Below are 19,955 nucleotides of genomic sequence, written 5' to 3' on the forward strand. Positions count from 1 at the left end.
AATGGTGAGAATTGCTCCTATTTTGGCATTTATGTGTAAGTGAAGTGTAGCTGTTGTTTGGCTGAAAAATTGAATTTAAAGGCAGAGATACACCAGCTTGTCCTGGATCTTTATGGTTTGCAGAACAGATCTCCAAATAAAAGATTCGAATATTTCTACTCATTCATATAAAAAAACAAACAAGGAAAAACATAATAAAAAAAACAAAACAAACCAAAATACCAAAACAAAAAAAATTCCAGGAAAAAATATTAAAGATAAGTTTATGCTTCAGAATTCCCATTCTTTAATCTCTGGCATGTTTTAAAAATATCGCAGTTCAATACAAAAACAATGATCTTGTGCCAAACCCACAAGATTATTTCCTTAGAAGAGTAAGAGATTTGATTTTTCTTAGGGTTGGTGGAATTTTTTAGCCAATGATGGAAGTTTTGGAGCCAAGAAATCTCCATCACTGCTCCCTGGTGGCTTTTCTGTACTATTCCAAAAAGTGTTTTAAAAAGTATCAAGGCCAAGTTGCCATCAAAACACATCAGGAGAAAAGGAGGGCTGGGAACCTCCAGAAAATAACATCTCCAAAGATCATGAGAAAACTTGGTAAAAGTGCTGCTGTTCTTTGTTTAAAAAGGAGATTTTTGGTATCAGATAACTCTGAGGATGAGATAACAATATTAGAGTTTCATGTGTGATTTGTCTACCCAAATAGAAGTACCTGAAGCTGATAATTTTCCCCCAAATCTGGTGTGAGGCACCTGGGGTTGTGGCTTGTGGAGGTGCAGGCATGATGGGAGAGAATTCTCTGTTTCTGTGATAATTGGAGATATTTATTATCAATAATAACAAATTATCAGGCCCAAAGTGACTTTAGATCACAGATTTATGAGCAAATTATTAGTTAGCAAAATCACAGAAATTTCAATGACAAAATTTTGCTGGTTTGGTTTAGTTTAGGAGGAAAAAAAATATTTAACAGCACTGACTTGTTTGGTTTTTGTGAATGAAAATCATACCATGAAAAATTATTTTTTCTGTAGCATAATGCTGAGATTTTTGGATTTTAATGCTTGAGCCACAATTAAAATTTTCCTCCTGGCCTCCTTCTGGGTGCAGGCACCCCATCCAGCATTAATTACAGAACTAGAACAATTATGGGAATGTACCATATTCCTTTGAGGAGTTTTTACAAAGCAGACACTATTTCTTTATTTTTAATTTTTAAAAAGTACATCCCCTCCATTCCTCAATTCTTTCATTAAATTGGTCTTTGAGAGGACACTTTCTGTTCTTTTTTTTGAAACCACAGCACTGTCTGGGATGTGTTATCCCCTTTATTTTAATAAATAAAAGTTGCCTCTTTCTTTCACTGAGGAGTCTGCAATTTTAATGAGGGTGTGTGGGAACTGGAAAAACAGAAACTTCTACAGACACTGAAGAGTTTGACCTACAACCTTAGAAAAAGCTTAAATTAATATAAAAATAAAATTTAAAAAAATAAACAAAAAAAATAAATTTATGTTTCTATAATTGCAAGAAAAATATACTTCAAGTAAGTAAAACACCATATTAATAAAATAGTGAATATTTTATAATATAAGGGTATGGCTTAATAGAATAAGCTAAAAGTTTAAAAATTATAATAGAAACACACATATATATATATATATATAAAAATATATATATATACATATATATATATATATAAATATATATAAATATATTTATATATATTATATATATAAATTTATATATATGTGTGTATATTTATATATATAATATACATATATATAAATATATATAAATATACACATATATATAAATATATATATATAAATATAATAAAAGCCTATTAAACAAAAATATCTACAGTACAACCAAATTAAATAAAAATAATGAGTCAGAAAAATAAAATAAACCTTATAGCACCATCTATTAAGTTAAATGTTATATATTACCTTACAACAAAAACACTTGTAACTACTCTTAAACTATTGCCAGCCACTTACTCTCACAGATCTCACAGCCTCTAAAACTAAAATATTTATCTGAATAATAAATCATTCTTAACCCAAAAATAGTCCCATCCCTTCATTATATAACAGCAATAAAGGCATCACTAATCCTCTAAGCATTATATTCATGCTGGGCCAGTAAATTGGATTTCCATGTTCCAAACTCTTGAAACTTTGATCACAGCATCTCAGGGTTGTACTGTAGATATTTTTTAGGAATTCTCTTTAAAGGCAAGGATTTCTTTACAGGTTTTGCTCATTGAGCTTCAGTGCCATTTTGGCGACTCTTGACTGCAAATCCTTAATGTTGCTTTTGCCAAATCCTGCAGGTTTGGGGTTTTTATTTATTTTTACAGTGGTAAAACACTGGCACAGGTGCCCAGAGTGGCTGTGGCTGCCCCTGGATCCCTGGCAGTGCCCAAGGCCAGGCTGGACAGGGTTTGGAACATCCTAGGAAGATGCTTTTCCACTAGATGCCTTCCACCTGAAAAGAAAATGAGCTTTAAAAGCTCTCTTCCACCCCAAACATTTCTGTGATTTGAAATTCAAGAATCCAGCTAATCTACTTGGACTGCTGCATCCAAGCTGGGATCTCAGAACTGCTAAAGCAGTTTTAACATTGGACTTTAATTGTACTGCTGTTTTTATTCTACCAGACTGAGAATTCAGAATGATTTTGTAATCTTCAGAGTGTCTCATTTCAGTAAACAGCTTGTATTTATTTAAGGCATGTAAATAATTTCACCAATTTACTATGCTAATTTAATTTACCCTGCAGTTATACCTCTTTTAGGAATGTGAAATCTTCAAGTTAGTCTGGGCTTTCTTCCCCTGTAAAATTGGAATGCAGAAAAGACTCTTTCAACCATCAAATTTGGGAGTGAATTTCCCCTGCTCTGGAGGCTCTGTCCTGTTGGTTTGGGTTTCCTATTTTCCACAAGCTCCTCCAGGAACAAAATGTCAGGGTTGGAGTAAGGTGGGGATGGTGTCAGGTTGTTGGCAAAGGTGCAGGGTGACAGGCAGAGAACCAGGGGAAATGCTGGCCAGACACCAGAGAGAAAAGGGGGAAATGCAGTGGTAAATCTAAAATTCATTTTGACAAGTCTCTTGATCAAAAGTCCAGTTGCGATTCTCCCTGTTGTGCTCTGATCCAATTTGCCAGCAATGTGGTTGCTTCATCCCTTACTGTCCTTAAAACAGCCTGATAATAATTGTGAAAAAAAAAAAAACCCAAATAAATTGTTCCCCAAAAGCCCAAGTTCGGGGCAGAGCCCTTTGCCTGCTCTAGTTTACCTTGTCACTACTCAGAAACTGGAGAAGACAAACAAAGGACATGCCTAGAGGTTATAGATGTGATTTATCTGTCAGAAGGAGAACAAACTGATCAATTATTAATTATTAATATATTAATTATTTATATTTAAAATTTTTATTATTTTTATAATAAATATATATTTAATATATAATAAATAAATATAATATATATTTATAAATTATATATTATACATATTATAATAATATAAAATATAATAAAATATAATAAATATATAATAAATAAATAAATATATATATTAAAATATATTTTAATACATTTATTAAAATATAAATAATTATTTATATTTTAAATAAAATTTAAAAATATTTAAAAATTAAATATTAATATATTAATAATTAAAAACAAAAATATTTCACCATGATAATTTCTCTCTCCTCTAAATAGAATTCCATTATTGAGGGGATGCTGAACAGGTTAAGGGTGTTGCAGATTTTCATGAAGGCCATCATGGCCATTTCCATCTTTTATCATTTATCGTTCCTCTTTGGTTTGAGTGTTTTTCATGAAGCCATCATGGCTCTTTTCATCTTTTATCAATTCCCTTTGGTTTGAGTGTTTTTCATACAGCCATGATGGTTCTTTCCATTTTTTTCTTTTCTTTGAGTATTTTTCATTGAGCCATCATGGCTCTTGCCATATTTTCCCTTTGGTTTCAATGTTTTCCATGAGGATATTATGGCTCTTTCCAGCTTTTGTCATTTCCCTTTGGTTTAGTGTTTTCCTTGAACCCATCATGACTCTTTCTAATTTTTAACCTTCTAATTTTCATTTCCCTTTGGTTTGAGTGTTTTTCACAAAGACATCATGGTTCTTTCCATCTTTTCCCTTTGGTATGAATGTTTTTCACGAAGCCATCATGGCTCTTTCCACATCTTTTATCATTTCCCTTTGGTTTGAGTATTTTTCATGAAATCATCAGGACTCTTTCCACCTTTTATGAACTCCCTGTGATTTGAGTGTTTTTCAGGAAGCCATCATGGCTCCTTCCATCTTTGGTCATTTCCCTTTGATTTAATGTTTTTAATGAAGCCACCATGGCTCTTTCCACCTTTTATCATTACCCTTTGATTTTGTGTTTTTCATGGAGCCTATCATGGCTCTTTCAATCTTTTATAATTTCCCTTTGATTTGAGTGTTTTTCATGAAGCCATCCCAGCTTTCTCCATCTTTTGTCATTTCCCTTGGGTTTAGTGTTTTTCACAAAGCCCTTTCCCTGGCTCTTACAATATTTTCCCTTTGGTTTGAGTGGTTTTTATAAAACCATCATGGCTCTTTCTAACTTTAATAATTTCCCTTTGATTTAGTGTTTTTCATGAAGCCATGATGGTTCTTTCCATTTTTTCCCTTTGGTTTGAGTGTTTTTCATAAAACCATCATGGGCTCTTTCCATATTTTATCATTTCCCTTTTTTTCATGAAGCTACCATGGCACCTTCAACCTTTAATCACTTCCCTTTGGTTTGAGTGTTTTTCATAAAACCATCATGGCTCTTTCCATATTTTATAATTTCCCTTTTTTATCATGAAGCTACCATGGCACCTTCAACCTTTTATCACTTCCCTTTGGTTTGAGTGTTTTTCATGATGACATCATGGTTCTTTCCATCTTCTGACATTTCCCTTTGGCTGAGTGTTTTCCTTGAAGCCATCATGGTTCTTTCCAACGTTTGTCATTTCTCTTTGGTTGACAGTTTTTCATGAAGCCATCATGGCTCTTTCCAACGTTTGTCATTTCTCTTTGGTTGAGAGTTTTTCATGAAGCCATCACGGCTCTTTCCATCTTTGGTCATTTCCCTTTGATTTAGTGTTTTTAATGAAACCACCATGGCTCTTTTCACCTTTTTTCACTAACCTTTGGCTGAGTGTTTTTCATGAAACCACCATGGCTCTTTCCAACGCTTGTCATTTCTCTTTGGTTGAGGGTTTTTCATGAAGCCATCATGGCTCTTTCCACCTTTTATCATTACCCTTTGATTTTGTGTTTTTCATGAAGCCATGATGGTTCTTTCCATTTTTTCCCTTTGGTTTGAGTGTTTTTCATAAAACCATCATGGCTCTTTCCATATTTTATAATTTCCCTTTTTTTCATGAAGCTACCATGGCACCTTCAACCTTTAATCACTTCCCTTTGGTTTGAGTGTTTTTCATGATGACATCATGGTTCTTTCCATCTCCTGACATTTCCCTTTGGCTTAGTGTTTTCCTTGAAGCCATCATGGCTCTTTCCAACGTTTGTCATTTCTCTTTGGTTGAGGGTTTTTCATTAAGCCATCATGGCTCTTTCCAACGCTTGTAATTTCTCTTTGGTTGAGGGTTTTTCATGAAGCCATCATGGTTCTTTCCAACGTTTGTCATTTCTCTTTGGTTGAGAGTTTTTCATGAAGCCATCACGGCTCTTTCCATCTTTGGTCATTTCCCTTTGGTTTAGTGTTTTTAATGAAACCATCATGGCTCTTTCCACCTTTTTTCATTACCCTTTGGCTGAGTGTTTTTCATGAAGCCATCATGGTTCTTTCCAATGCTTGTCATTTCTCTTTGGTTGAGGGTTTTTCATGAAGCCATCATGGCTCTTTCCAGCGTTAGTCATTTCTCTTTGGCTGAGTGTTTTCCATGAAGCCATCATGGCTCTTTCCAACATTTGTCATTTCTCTTTGGTTGAGGGTTTTTCACAAAGCCATCATGGTTCTTTCCAACGTTTGTCATTTCTCTTTGGTTGAGTGTTTTTCATGAAGCCATCATGGCTCTTTCCACCTTTTTTCATTACCCTTTGGCTGAGTGTTTTTCATGAAGCCATCATGGCTCTTTCCACCTTTTTTCATTACCCTTTGGCTGAGTGTTTTCCATGAAGCCATCATGGTTCTTTCCAACGTTAGTCATTTCTCTTTGGTTGAGGGTTTTTCACAAAGCCATCATGGCGCTTTTCATCTTTCATCATCCCCCTTTGGTTTGTGTGTTCTTCCAGCCCTTCCCCACTCCCCCACCAGCCATTTCCCCCCCCTGCACACCTTGCTGTGGAAGGAGACCCAGTTTGCTGGTGGATTTTCAGGACTGTGGATGTTTTTTGGCAGGTCGTTCCGGCCCGACTTCGTGCTGGTGCGGCAGCACTCGTACAGCATGGCGGAGAACGAGGATTTCCGCAACCTCATCATCGGCATGCAGTACGCCGGCGTGCCCAGCGTCAACTCCCTCGAGTCCATCTACAACTTCTGCGACAAGCCCTGGGTGGTGAGTGCTGCTGCTGTGCCTTTGGGGGACCCAGAGCAGAAAGGTTCAGAGAATAAAGTGGGGATTTATGAAAGCCTTCAGCAGGCCCAGCCTGGGCAGCCACAGCCTCCAGGGGCTGCACCCAAGGTGGGCTGTAAGAGTTGAAATGAGGGATGTGGGATTTTAGGTGGCTCTCCAAAATGCAGTTTATTCCATCCAAAATGCAGTTTCTTCCATCCAAGAGGTTACAGCAGCCCAGGGTGGTGGGTGACAGAGCTGTGCCCACAGCTGTCAGCTCCAGCTGCAGCCAGGCCTGGAGACCCTTTGGTTTTGGTTACAGTGCATTGGACACTTTTCTTTGCTGAGCATCTTCATACAGCAGAACCAATCTATAGCTTAACTTTTATCTGTAGCCTGTCATAACTACTATAATTACCATATTCATGTTACTGTTCTCCAGTCACTAAAATTCAGTACATTACAGTTTAAGATAGAAGATGTTTTTCAGTTTTCTTGCAGTAGAAACTTCTGAGACCTTTTTTTCTGCTTGCAACTTTACTGACTTGTTTGCCTGTGCTATCCTTCTGCTTGGTAAAAACATCTTATTTAAAGTAAGCTTATCCTTTGCTCTATGTCATGAAAACTCTTTCTAACTAACACAGCTTTTGCCTTCTTAGTTATCCAGTCAGACTGGCTCAGCAATTCTTTTCTCCCATATCAAAACTTGCTTCCATCTCTATTCCTTCATCAGACTCTACATGCAAAAATCTTTCTGCCAAGCACACATGTCTGTGAGACTTTCTTGTCAAACTTTCATCCTTCCCAACAGTGATGGGCACGAGTTTGTCACACAATTATTAGTTTGGTCATTCACAGATCAGGGGTTAATGCTCCAATTAGAACTGCAGGTAATGAAGTCATTCACCCTCAATTTGCTTCCCCAAACTCACTTTTATTTATGCTTTTTGGGGCCTGAGGCAGTGAGGTGTCGTTTAGTTCCAATCCTAGAGAGGAATTGTTGTGTCTGAAACCAAAACCTGAAAACAGTAACCAGCACTCTGTATGGAATTTTAAAGTTATACCCTAATGCAGTACAGGATTTGAAAAACATAAAAGCTAAATCCTAAACTGGATTTAAAAACATAAAAGCTAAATCACTGCACCTGGAAATTTCCTGGGCCAGGCATTTCAGCTGCTGCATTGCATGTTTCACTCCCCTTCATGAACGCTGATCATCAAACTTCCCTCACTGAGCAGTGAAACAGTGGAAGGATTAAAAACCAAACTAAGATATTTCAATAATTTTTTTTTTTCAAAGAGCCAGTGTGGGGACAGAGAGGAAAAAATCTTTGTAGTACAAATAGAGAAGTAAGTGAGGCATCCAACGGAATGCTCCCCGCTGCTCACACGCTTCCTCAAGTGAGGAAAGAGTGTTTATTCACAATTTGTCTGGGAAAAGCAAGCTGAGAATATTTCTCATATTTGTGGTTTTGAACATAATTTGAACAGGCTCTAGCCAGTGTTTTCCTCATTCCTGTGAAATTTTTGGGGCTATGCTTTAAGCAAGGCCACCTGAAGGGACTGGTTTCCTCATTTGAAAGCCCTTTTCATAACCCTGTGCCTCTGCGGTGGGGTTGGTGCTTTCAGTTATCCCTGGAGGCGCCCTGGAGAGCCACTGAGCTTTGCCAGCTTCAGGGGAGAAGCCAAGGCTGTTTTTCTTGGCAAGTTCTGTAGAAATGGAGGCAGAATTTGGTGATCCTTTTGGTTCATGTACAGCTAAACATTAGCAGGAGCAAGTCAAAATATTCTGCAGTAAAAGGTGCTGATCCACAATGCAGTCCCTGCTCCTACAATTCCATTGTCCAACAACGAAAACAACTTTAAAAAATCCCACTTCTCATAAATAGCCAAAATTTCATTTTTCCCTCTGGTATCTGGGTAAGAAAAGAACAGTTGTCAATATTTTTCACAAGTTTTTTACTTGTTTTTTACTACAATACTTTTTATTGCCTTGAAGATTTCAATTTTTTAATATTTACTATGAAAATCCCTCCAAACAATTGTCAGCAGTTTTTAACGTACACCTCTTGCAGCTCATTTTATTATCCTTTTATGCTGCAATAAACTGCTGCAGGGGGGGAATAAATAATTGATAAAGCATTTACAACTTCTCAGCGCACACTGTACATTGCTGAATTCATTATTTTAGTGCATCCCATTTTCCAGCTGTGTGGCATTTCCCAGTGCTTTGATTCAATAAAAATTAAGGAATAATTCTTCCTTACAAACTGCCATATCTGTGTTTTTATCACTTTATCACTGCCCTTAATGTGAGTCCTAGTGAGGAGTGTGAGCTTTTAGTGTGAGCACAGAAATAATTTCTGTACAAACACCAGGAGCTCTGTTTGGCTTTTTCACTTGAATTATCCTGCCTTGTGCTGGTGGTGGTGATGGGAGATGTAGAGACCTCTGTGAATATCCCAGAACAGCACAAAATCCTCATTGGATTTGGGAAAGAAAAACAGTGGAAGCACTCATGGCCCATGGAGGGATTTTTGGGATGTGGGGTCAGGATTTGAACTTCAATGCCCATTCTAGGTCCCTTCCAACTCAGGATATTCTTTGCTTCTATAAAGGCATTTCAGAATACCTTTATATAATATTTGCAGGTACCCTGAGGGGTAAAAATCCCTTAACCCAGCCAACTTCATGGATGCTCAGATGTTGCAGCAGAACCCAGGCACTGCTGGTTTTGCCAACATCATCATCTGCCTTGCTTGGTTGGACCAATCTGGTGTGATTTCACTCCCTCCTGGGTGAAATCCCTGCTGAAAATTATTGTGAATGCCTGGGAATAAACTAACTCATCAGTCTGCTGCTGCCTGCTAAAATGAAGGGAAAAATCCACTGTGCCCCTCCGTGGCCATGGCCATGCTTGGATTTGGCATCAATTAATCCCCTCTTGGGGAAATGGCTGGGATTTCTCCCTGCACAATCCCTTTGTCAACACCAGCACCCTGATATCTGTGTGGAAATTCTCTCTGCAAACATTTCAAGTGCAAAAAGCCCCGTGGAAAAAGGAGAAGCAGAACGCTACAAAAAGCCATAAGTAATAATCTTTACTAATTCATGAGAAATAGATTGACTTTCCTGCAGGTAGAATGTGGAGTGGCAGAAGGGAATTACAGCTTTGATAACAGCAGGGGGAAAAAAGGGGGTGTGCAGTGGAATGGGCCTTAAAAGGATGGAAAATTATTGGGTTAGCCATGGGCAATGAGTCTTCCTTGTATCAGAGCAAAAGTAGGAGTAGTGGAGATCTGTAGGAGGGGAAGTCAGGGAGGTGAGACTGAAAGGGTTTTCAGATAAAATGAGAGTTAGAATTCAACGTACAAGGTCTTTGGGCTTTAAATTTTTGCTCTTCATGTGTCAGGTGTTTGGTGTTTCAGGAACACGCAGCTCCAAATGTAGAACTGAAGGCAGACTCACAGATGTAGAACATCTTTTCAGCTCTGAGGGCAGGTCCACACTCTGTGCCACACACTCCTGCCCTTAATTTTGCAGGAAAGCTCTTTTTGTACCCTGCCTTTCTGTGCACTTGGCAATCGGCAGTGAACAAATCTGTGTTTGATCTGAGGTGCCTCATTGAAAGGTGGGGTGTGGTGGTTACGATATTTTCTGAAAAATCCTTTCCTTAGGATTTTTCCTCCTGAGAAGCTGAGAGGCCTCAGGAACAAAGTATAAACAATGATTATCTGCTGCTGTGGAATGCAACAGGTGCATCTGGGATTGGTCTCATGTTGGTTGCTTCTAATTAATGGCCAATCACAGTCAGCTGGCTCGGACTCTCTGTCCGAGCCACAAACCTTTGTTATCATTCCTTCTTTTTCTATTCTTAGCCAGGCTTCTGATGAAATCCTTGCTTCTATTGTTTTAGTATAGTTTTAATATAATATATATCATAAAATAATAAATCAAACCTTCTGAAACATGGAGTCAAGATTCTCACCTCTTCCCTCAGCCTCAGACCCCTGTGAACACGGTCACAGGGTGTGGTGGGACGATGGCCAGGGATGCACTGAGGGCAGGAATTAAAGCTTGCATTCCCTGGTGTCAGGGCATGCACAGCTCCTCCAAATGCACAGCAGGGGCTCAGAGCAATGCACAGCCCTGAGAGCAGCCAGGTGGAAGGAAATGCTGGAATTTCCTTGGAAATGTTGGAATGAGTGTGTGTGGGGAGATGTTTCTGCTCTGAAACGTGTCCTGAGCGTGGGGTTGTTACAGCACTCGGGTTATTTCACTCCTCTGATAACATTTAGCACTTAGCTCATGGAAAATTCATGGCCCTGCCTCAAGATGGATTTCACTTAAATGCTGGTAAGGATGTCAGAAAGCTGGGGGAAAACATGGCTTTTATAAATAAAGGCTGAGTTCTTTATTGCTTAGCTGCGGAGGAACTGTTTTAAGGTTTGTGCCCTCCTTGAAGAATTATTATTAAAACATTAGAAAGTTTCAGTTCAGGGTCATGTTGCAAAGAAATTGTCTTGGGCAGGAAATAACCCCATCAAACAAGACTAGAGTTTTACCTGGTTCAATTTACAGCTGCACTGAGTTAAGGTGAGGCAAAAACATCCACTGTCCTCGTAGGATTCCCAATTCTCCTCACAGTTTTACTCATATTTAATGGGGTGCAGATCCTGCTGTAAAGCATTTATGAAAAGGAAAAGTTAATCCAAAGCAAATATTTGATATCATTTAAATTATCTGTTTTCCTTTAGAAAACATCACTCAGTAATTAAGGGAGGCTTCCCTTAAGTGAGGCTTAGGAGCTGTATGCAAACTTTGTCATAGCACATGATGTCATTGTCCCTGAGGGGACTGGAGATTTAAATTCCACGTGGATGTGGAACTTAAGGACAAGGGTGAGTGGTGGACTAAGAAGGTCATGGTTAGTTCCTGGTCTGGGTGATCCTACAGGGATTTCCAACCCAAATGAATCTGTGGTTCCATGAAGGTGTGTGAAGCAATTGTGGAGGCCAGAAGGAACTGCAAAATGTGGGGATGATATCAGAGCTTGCAGCATTAGGTGAATCCCATAATTTTAATTACAAAATTATTTTAAAATAATTTCATAATTAAAATAATACTTTCTAAAATATTTTAAAATTTAAAAATATTATATTATATTATATTATATTATATTATATTATATTATATTATATTATATTATATTATATTATATTATATTAAAAATAAAATATAATATTTAAATTTTAAAAATAATATTTAAAAAAACAACAAAAACCATGTATTAAAAAATACAAAATGTGATTTGCCAGTGTCCTGTGTTGAATTAAAAGAAATTAATTCTTCCTGCATCCATCTATTTTAATCATTCTTGTAATGATTGGTGTGAATCTTCCATGCTGGAGGGTTTCCTTCAATTGAACCCTGCTTCAGTTTCAGATATTGGTGATGGGGTGCAGTGCTTTTGGAACACCCCAGTTTACTCCCTGCCCACCACACCGTGTCCAGCAGCTTGCTGATAAGCGGAATCAGGCAGGGAGGTGGAGTTGAGTGACACCAAAGAGGCAAACTCTGATTTAATTGTCAGGGGCTGCAAGGTTCTGTCACAGACATCTTTTATGAAAAATCCTTTTTTTTAGGATTTTTTCTTCCTGAGAAGCTGGGAGGCCTCAGGAACAAAATGTAAACATTGATTATCTGCTGCTGTGGAATGCAACAGGTGCATCTGTGATTGATCTCATGTGGTTGTTTCTAATTAATGGCCAATCGCAGTCAGCTGGCTTGGACAAAGAGCTGAGACACAAACCTTTGTTATCATTCTTTCTTTTTCTATTCTTAGCCAGTCTTCTGATGAAATCTTTTCTTCTATTCTTTTAGTATAGTTTTAATACAATGTATATCATAAAATAATAAATCAGCCTTCTGAAACATGGAGTCAGATCCTCATCTCTTCCCTCAGCCTCAGACCCCTGTGAACACGGGCACAACGTTCAATGTCCAAGGCTGCTGTAGATAGAATAAAGGGTTGGGGTTAATTTCTATTCCTATTTTATTTCTTTTTTATGTCACAGTCTTGCTGTGCTGTGATAATTACAGGCACTAGAGGGGCTGGGCTGGTGCTTTCTGACAGTGCTGAACCCCCCAGGCCTGCAGCGACCCCAGAGCTGCTGCCCTTGTGCACAGCAGCTGTGCGTGGCTGAAGAGGCAGAAAACCCTCCCAAAACCAGAGGGGAGCCCATTTGTGCTGAAGCACCTTCAGACGTCCCACTCTGCCCCAGTGTAGGAATCTGTTGTTATCAGGGCTTTTAAATGTTAGAGCAGAGCCACAGAGCACTCAGTTATGCCAGAATGTCTCTCCTTGCTCAGCCCTTGGGAGGGAAGGGTGGGAATGGCTTTTTCTCTCAGACCTGGTAGTACTGGAAACCTCCCAGTTGTTGTTTGTTTCTTTTCCTTCAGTTTGGGAGCAGACAGCCAAACACTTCTTTGCGAGTTTGTTGATATTTTCCTTGGTTTGCTGCTCTTGCCAAGCTTACACAACTCTGACTTCATGTGCTGTGTTCTGCTTTGCATTTCTTTTGCAGGCGCTTTTCTGCTTCTCTGTCTTCACCTTCCTGCTCTAGCTGGCCATTTAACTTCTCTATTTTTACCTTGCTTTCTTGGAAGGTCTGTTTTAGCTGCCCTTTCTTGCTGTTTGATGCTTTCTAGTGCTCTTCCCCACCTTGCTGTCTCCTCTGTGCTGCTGCTCCAAGCTGCTCTCTTGTGCTTTTTCCCACTCCCAGTTATACTTTAAAAATCTTGAGCAACAGATTGGAGCACTGGCAGGACATTTGTCAGGACTCTGCAGGGAGGAGCAGAGAAAAAGAGATGAGCTCTGTTCCCTCCAGCTTCCTGTTGACACAAATTATTGAAGCTGTGCTAATGGGAGACACAGCCACGCAGAGGAGATTCAATTTTGTGTCAAAGCATCTTCTGGAGAGCAAACCACAAACAAAAAAAAATGAATGTGTGCAAGAAGAGAGGCATTTTGAAAAGCTATCTGCTGTAAATCTGGCAGATTTTCAGTGCTACTCCATGTTGGGTTTAAAAAAAATGAATTCTAAATGATTATTTAAATGTAGGAAAATCCTGTGCTCGTTAGCAAAAGTCAGATCTGTACAACAATGCTGAGCAATGGGACAGAATTTGGCTGGTTATTGCTCTCTTTCACATGCCAGAGGGGGATTTTCTTAAAGGTCAAGGCTGGAGAGTGATGCCCTGCAATCTGGATGCAGCTCAGACAGGGAAGATATTCAGGACACTCAGATTTGATGTTTTAGCCAGTTCTATGTGTTCCACTCGATCAAACCTGGGGCCAGCACTGAACTCTGTGGTTCCAGGCACTGTGGCAGGACTGATCTCCCTGGCAGCACACACAGGCACACACTGCTGTTCTCAAGGTGAAAGAAAAGGGAAGTTTAATTCTGACTCCAACATTTATAGCATTCCAAAAGTGGCAGTGGATTGGAGGGTGACAGTGCCACCTCTCCAACGACACTGGACAACCCAACAGCCCATCAAATTTCTCCTCCTCCATAAAGGAATGCAAAACAATGAGTTATTTACAGAAAGCGTGTACAGAAAGTCCGCTACAAGAATGTCAACATCAGAAGGCTTAGAAAATCTTAGAAAACCAAGGTGACAAAATTCCATGTGCCCAACAGCAAATATTTGCCCCAGTGTCCAGTTCTGTGGCCTTTATCCATAGGAATTTTGGATTTACAGAAGAATATTGAATTTACAGATTTCAAGTGAAGTCAGAGCCCTGTGCATCTCCAGGTGCTTTTCCTTCAAGCAAAACTTTCTTAAGAATAAAAAAAACCTGCATAAAAAACCTGAATAAAACCTGTTTTAATTGTCTGTCAGCCAGCAAAGGTTTTGTCCTCCTTGCCTTGTTTTAGAGCAAAACATGTTGATGGATTTGTGGTGCAAGAGCTGAAAGTAAATTCACAAAACTGCGTCAGAAGGAAGGTGAAAACGTTGTGAGCTTTTGGGTCAAAAGACAATTTAAGACCAGGTTTGAACATTGAACTGGAGAAAAATTCATAAATGAAATTATAAGTTGAAATGCATAACTAGAAATCTAAGTACATTAAACCTAGTAGTGTGTTTGCTCTTTGCACCTCTTTATAGAGCTTGGTTTAGTTTAATCTAGTCTTGGAACAGGAAAGGAATATTCCAGCTATCCTTGCTGATTTTGCTTTCCTAAAATAAGTAAGGTCACTTGAAATTCCTGGTTGAAAAAAAAAAAAAAAAGAAAAAGTCAGAGATCCTTAAATAATAAATAAATCTCAATGTGGTGATGATTTCTCTGTTCCATACATCCAGTAATTCTCTCAGCTCTGTATTCATCAATCCTTGCATGCACTCTCAAGTGCTTTATATATAAACTGAGTATGGGTGTATTTTGCTTTCACCAGATTTGCTGCCATCAGGATAATTTAAAGCAAAAATGGAATTTTTTACTACATTCCTGAATTTTGTAGTGCGTTGTTGCCACTCTGCCCTGTTCTCCTCTGCACTAAGAAACAGCAGTGGGAACTCTTGACATCCACTACAGACTTGCATTGCATTGCACATTTCTAGGGGCAGGACATTCAAATGGACTTTTTAATTGTTTCTTACCTTCTAGTGAGAGAAACTCTTTTCAAACAGAGGCTGTTAAGTTAATACTCAAAGCAGGACTGTGAACTTGGGGTTCAAGTCCTTTGTGTTATCTGCTGGTTCTGCTACAGTAGAGACTCAGAATCTCTTGTGGTTGATTAAGGCAAGTATCCACACCACACCTGAAGGCCAGATTATGGAAATTAAATCTTATTTCTTGTGCAATCTTAATATATAATTACAAAGGAAACCTGTGTGTTATATGCCCTATTAAATTATCTTAGATTTTTTATTTTTTTGTTAAAATCGAGGTTGTATCTGCTCCTTCACTGTGTGCCTGTGGTGACTCAGAGCTGAGGAGGGTCAGGGGGTGACACTCCCCTTCCTGACACAGGAATCTGTCACCCATCCAGGAAAATCCTCCTGTGGTGTTGGCTCCACCAGGGCAATCCCCACCCCATCCTCTCCCTCTCCTCCCCTCCAGCTCTCCCCCATCACCTCCACAGCTCCCACCAGCACTGCCATTCCCCTCTGGCATTCCTGGATATTCCGCTTCCACCCTCAGCTCCAGCCCCCTCTGAGATGGATGCAAAGTGTCCTGGTTTCCTTCTGGGGTGTGTGAGCACCGCCCCTGCTCCCTGAGGTGTTTTTAGTGGGTGGCTCCGTTTAAAATGCTGTGAAATCCCTGTTTGGGTATCCCCAAGGAGTCCTCTGGCTTTCCCTGCTGGGCCTAGCAGAGGCTGGCTGGTGGTGTCTGAGGAGCGGCACTGCACCCTGGAAACCCAACATGGAAATCCAGCTTGGAAAGCCAACATGGAAATCTCCAACATGGAAATGCACTATGGAATTCCAACATGGAAACCCACCCTTGAAATCCACCACGAAAACTGGCCCTGGAAACCTACTCTAGAAATCCAGCCTGGAAACTCATCCCGGAAATCCAACCGGAAATCCAGCCTGGAAACCCATTCTAGAAATCTGCTCTGGAAACCCACCATGAAAACCCACCCTGGAAATCCACACTAGAAACCCATCATGGAATTCTTCACCCTGGAAACCCACTACGGAATTCCAACATGGAAACCCACCTTGGAAACCCAACATGGAAATCCAACCTGGAAAGCCAACATGGAAATCTCCAGCATGGAAATGCACTATGGAATTCCAACATGGAAACCCACCCTTGAAATCCACCACGAAAACTGGCCCTGGAAACCTACTCTAGAAATCCATGGAAACTCATCCCAGAAATCCAACCTGAAATCCACACTGGAAATCCAGCCTGGAAACCCATTCTAGAAATCTGCTCTGGAAACCCACCATGAAAACCCACCCTGGAAATCCACACTAGAAACCCATCATGGAATTCTCCACCCTGGAAACCCACTACGGAATTCCAACATGGAAACCTACCTTGGAAACCCACCCTGGAAATCCACACAGAAATCTACCATGACAACACAGCACAGAAATCTCTGCCCTGGAAACCTACATCCTGGAAACCCATTCTGAAAACCCACCATGGAAATCCACCATGAAAACCCACCCTGGAAACCCACCAGGGAAACTCACCCTGGAAACCCATCCTGGAAATCTCTACCCTGGAATTCCAACATGGAAAACCACCCTGGAAATCCAACCTGGAAAATCACCCCGGAAATCTCCACCATGGAAATCCACTAGGGAAATCCACCCTGGAAACCCACCAGGGAAATCCACCATGCAAATCCACTATGGAATTCTACCACAGAAATCTCCACCCTGGAAATCTTCATCCTGGAAATTCACCATGGAAACCCACCATGGAAATCTCCAACCTGGAAACCCGGCATGGAAACCCATCCTGGAAAACCAACATGGAAACCCACCATGGAAACCCACCCTGAAAATCCACCATGGAAATCCACCATGGAATTCCAACATGGAAATCTCCAACCTGGAAATTCACCATGTAAACCCATCATGGATGTCCACCCTGGAAATGCACCCTGATAATCTACCAGGAAACCCACCTTGGAAATCTCCCCGCTGGAAATCCACCCTGGAAATCCAACCTGGAAACCCAGCATGAAAATCTCTCCCCTGGAAAACCACCATGGAAATTTCCACCCTGGAAATCTCCACCATGGAAATGCACCCTGGAAATCTCTACCCTTGAAATCTCTACCCTGGATATCCACCATGAAAACCCACACTGTAAATCTCCTCCCTGGAATTCCAACATGGAAATCCATCCTGGAAATCTCCACCCCAGAAATCCCCACCCTGGAAATCCACTGTGGAAATTTCCACCCTAGAAATCCACCGTTGAATTTCAACATGGAAATTCACCTTGGAAATCTCCACCCTGGAAATCCACGCTGGAAATCTACCTTGGAAATCTCCACCATTGAAACCCACCCTGCAAACCCACCATGGAAACCCGCCCTGGAAACGCACCACTGATTCCTTCCTCTACAAGTGTCACTGAATTCAGTATTTTTATGGAAACCTCCTATTTGAACTGGACCTCATCTGTAAAAAAGCCCACCAAGAAGAAAATCTCCTTCTGTTGCCATGAGCCCCAAACCCTCCTGAGAAGTGCTTAAGCACCATCAAAATAAACAGCAGCACAAATGTTTGCCTGGTCAGATCACTGAACTCCCTGTTCCCATAGCAGTGGAATAAAGTAATTTTTTATTCAGCATTTTTTCACTGCTGGAAGAGCACCCAGGAAGGACTCCCCAGAGCTCTCACTTCCATCAACATTTTTCCTTCTCTAAATTTTCATTCCAAATAAAGGGCTCCAGAAGGTCTCTGGATCCAGGCCTCATGGGATTAATTTGAGATTATTCTTGTATACCAGGCATGGCTTGATCTGTGTTGTACCCTTGTGTGCTCATAGGCTGTTTTCTTTCATTTTAATCCTCATGCCTTCCTTAAATCTCCCTTTCCTCACTGTTTACACATTTTGTCAGTGCCTCTTCCACCAGCCAAGGTGCCTCTCCTTGCCAGATGCCTTCTTGCCCAACCCTGCAAGCCAGGAGATGTTTTTATGTCTCTGACTGTGACCATTTTCTGGTTCTTTGGGATTTTTTTTAATCCTGTTTTTCCAACTGTTGTGGAAAACTTTTTATTTTTCTCCCATGGATGCACTCTGCTAATTTGTTCATGCAGCTCTTCCAAGGGCATGAGGTTTTTATTTAAGACTTGGGGTTTTTTTTCTGCATCCTGTAGAAGCACTTAATGGTTTGCATCTCATCAGCTGAAATTCTGATGTGAAAATATTCCCGCAGTTAATGACATGGTGATTATAATATTATAATAATATTATTATAATTATTATATATTATAATAATATTATAATATAATAATAATATTAGAGTATAATAAGAATATAATATAATGTAATGTAATATAATATAATATAATATAATATAATATAATATAATATAATATAATATAATATAATATTTTCTATTCCATGAACATCCCATGTCTGTAAACATTTGACATGGGATTAGATAATTCAGTAATTTATAATTTAAAAAGATGATGTTCCTGCCCAGGACTGGTGTCCAGCTGCTGTAAAGAAAAATATAAAAATATATAACCCAAATCCCATTTAAACATTGATAGAAGGTCATTAAAACCTAAATTAAATTCTTCTTTATAAATAGCCCAGCAGCAATCAGGGATTTATGGCAATTTATGGGTGTACAATTAGAAAGCTGAAATTTGGTGTGGATTGGGGCTGAATTCATCAGGTTGCATTCTGGGGGGAAAGGATTGACAGGAGATTCCCAGATTTTTGGACATGGAGGTGAAGCAGCATCTCAGCAGGGGAAAGGATAAATCATCCCCCAGCTGTGGCACTTTATTTCTCTCTTTTGCCTCAAAAATTCAAACTTGCTTTTCCTACCTGCTGTTTGCAAGCTGAATTACTGGATTAGGGGACACTTTGGAGTGTTACAAGTCTGTTATATGTGGCTGATAATATATTATTTTAAATAAACAAGCATTTGCTAGCAATTAATCTCAATTACAGCTTTCTTGCATGAATGACAAAACCCCAAAAAAAAAAAAATGCCATTTTCTCAGTGTCTTCCTCTCCTTTCCAGTGAAAATGGAAAAGAAAATAGGGAAAGAATCACAGGAAACGCAGTCATATGATTTTATTTTTCTTGGGAGGTTTTTACTTAAAGATAGGTAAATAGATTTATTTTAACCTAACAACTGCTTGGCAAAAATCATGTATTTATGGGTCAGCATTTTCCTGTGGAATCTGGAATTTGGCTCTTGCATCAGAACTGAAATATTGAGTAGGTTGTCAGGAATCCTGCTCACAAACCACCTTACTTTGGTAGCTGGGAGAATATTTCCTTTCCCTGAGGCCTGCTTTGCACAGCCCACAACCCAGCCCCAATTCCTCAGGCTTTTGGTGAAGACTGCTCATCATTCAGGCATTTCCCACCGGCCTTCCAGATTTAAAGATGCATTTTACCAAACCTAAGTAAACATCAGCTGAGCACATCATCCCCGGGACACATCCTGCTCCTGGAACCCTCAGCCCGGGCTCAGGGGGAATTTCCTCTCCTAAATATCACCAGAGGAGAGGGATCTGCTCAGCAAAGGGAGAACAGCCCCCAAAGGCATCTCTGTTTCATAAAGAGTCCTCTTGGTTCACATGTGAATGTTCTGTGTGAAGATGCTGCAGTCCAGAGTACAGGCAGGCAGGAATTTTTGAGGCAAAAGAGAGAAATA

At 39.7% G+C, this 19,955-nt stretch overlaps 1 protein-coding gene across 1 annotated transcript in view; it reads left to right on the forward strand.

The window, feature by feature from the left end:
• Positions 1-19,955, forward strand: part of SYN2 (synapsin II) — a 189,699-nt gene that overhangs the window by 79,093 nt on the left and 90,651 nt on the right. The window contains exon 4 of the mRNA XM_074550135.1: positions 6,413-6,569. Coding sequence (XP_074406236.1) covers positions 6,413-6,569 — 157 coding nt within the window. The remainder of the gene's footprint in view (positions 1-6,412; positions 6,570-19,955) is intronic.

The sequence above is a fragment of the Zonotrichia albicollis genome, chromosome 12, assembly GCF_047830755.1.
Source record: "Zonotrichia albicollis isolate bZonAlb1 chromosome 12, bZonAlb1.hap1, whole genome shotgun sequence".
In the NCBI taxonomy this organism is placed as follows: Eukaryota; Metazoa; Chordata; class Aves; order Passeriformes; family Passerellidae; genus Zonotrichia; species Zonotrichia albicollis.